We start from the raw sequence: 1,863 nt of genomic DNA, 5'->3' as shown, positions 1-1,863 counted from the left end.
TGCGCCCATGTCATGCAGTGCCTGTGGATGTCAGAAGAGGGGGTCAGATCCCCTGGAACTGGAGTTATGGATGGTTGTTAGTTGCCATGTGGGTGCTGGGAACAGAACCTGGGTCCTCTGCAAGAATAGCCAGTGTTCTTAATGGCTGAGCCATTATGATGTTTTTATACCTACACTGAAAATCCATCAATTGTGTGTGTAACCATCTGACCATATCCCATCTTTATGTGTTACCACTAAAGTGACAAATTTTCTAGGTTTCCCGGGACTTCCTCAGTTTTGGCACCCAAAATCCTATGTCCTAGGAAAGCTGGTCACCCCATAGCAGCTCCCTTCTCTTTTCCTCATTCTTTTCCTGTCATCATCTGAGAGGGCTAGCTCTGGCCTCAACTCTGCTAGACCCAAGATCCTCACAAATGAGTCAGAGGGTGAGAGGTAAGTCAATGAAGGCAGAAAGAGTCAGCTTGGGACTTTCTAAAAGATCTTTATTCTTTATAGGGTTTCTAAAAGATCTTTATTCTTTATAGGGGATGCAGGGTTGACACTGCCAGGTAGAATTTGGTTTTAGTGACTTGCTATGACCTGGAAAAAAAAAAAAGCAGAGGGTTGGGGGAGGACCGAATAGTTTAGTTAGGAACCTGGAATTCTGAAGTTGGAGGGGAACTGGGCTCAAGTGGGAATGGCCTAGCCCTGTCACTCATTCTCTGTGTGTCCTTGGGAGAGTGACATGACCTCTCTGAGCTTTAGTTTCCTCATCTCCATAGGAGGGGTAATGGTACTTCATGGGATTCTAGATTGCAGTATTAGCTAAGGCTCTTAGCACAGTGAACTGACAAATCACAGCCAGTACTGCTATCTGGAAGTACAGCAATCCTCTTGAGCCACTTGTACCCTCACTGGAGCCCAAGTGCACCATCATCAATCTCCCCACCCTTTTATTGTCCATTTTCTCATCTGGCTCCCACCAGGTAGCCAGAGATGTGGTCTGACGCATCTCTCTATGGAATGTGGGACATGGAGGCACCTCAGCAGCTTTTGGATTCAGGAAGTGCAGCTGAGGTTCAAAGGAAATATCCCTAAGCCCTCCCAAATGTCCTCAAGGGCCCTGTCCTGGCTCCCAGGAGCCACACACCTTCCTCAAAGTCTGGAGACTTTCCTTTAAAGGCCCTTGCAGGCCCCAGGCCTCTGCAGCCTTACCTCCTCGATCCAGTCATTGAAAGCTGAGACTCGGGTGAACACCGTGGGCTTCTTCAGGGTGTTACAGCCCAAGGAAGAAACGAAGCTAGTCACACCGTGGACCTGCCAGGTGCCATTCTCAGTGGGACAGTTGAGGGGTCCTCCAGAGTCACCCTACAATGGCCAGATAGGGGTGGGAAACTGAGGTGTGTCTGAGGGTTAAGGAGTTGGCTCTGAACTTTAGGGACTTGGAGAAACCCTCACAGTATTTGATTTCTCTGGTTTAGAAAACGGTATGGATTAAATAGACAAACAGGATGTTTACCCAACACCCAGCAAAGGCGACACTGGAGAAATGGTACTACCTGTTATCAGTACACAGTTCGTTCTTTTTTTAAATTTTATTTTATGTGTATGAGTGTATTGCCTGCATGTATGTAAGTATGTCCATGTCATACATTTCCTGAAGAGGTCATTTGTTAGCTGCCTTGTAGGTTCTGAGAACTGATCCTGAGTCCTCTGGAAGAGCAGCCAGTACTCTTAACTGCTGAGTCATCTTTCCAGTCCCACAAGTACTAATTTTTGACAAAGATGCCAGTGTGGATATGGTGCAGGGGAACCCTTACACATTCTTGTTGGAGTATAAACTAGTGTAACCACTTTGGAAATCAGTCTGGAAATTTCTCA

General features: G+C 46.7%; 1 protein-coding gene across 1 annotated transcript in view; it reads right to left on the bottom strand.

Moving 5' to 3' along the window:
- Positions 1-1,158: 1,158 nt before the first annotated feature.
- LOC103746435 (chymotrypsin-like elastase family member 3B) overlaps positions 1,159-1,863 on the bottom strand; it is an 8,036-nt gene continuing 7,331 nt past the window's right edge. Inside the window, exon 7 of the mRNA XM_008848621.1 lies at positions 1,159-1,350. Within this exon, the coding sequence (XP_008846843.1) occupies positions 1,159-1,350 (192 nt within the window). The remainder of the gene's footprint in view (positions 1,351-1,863) is intronic.

Source organism: Nannospalax galili, unplaced genomic scaffold (assembly GCF_000622305.1).
Source record: "Nannospalax galili isolate Female #2095 unplaced genomic scaffold, S.galili_v1.0 scaffold184, whole genome shotgun sequence".
Lineage (NCBI taxonomy): Eukaryota > Metazoa > Chordata > Mammalia > Rodentia > Spalacidae > Nannospalax > Nannospalax galili.
This window is presented reverse-complemented; position numbering and strand designations above follow the sequence as displayed.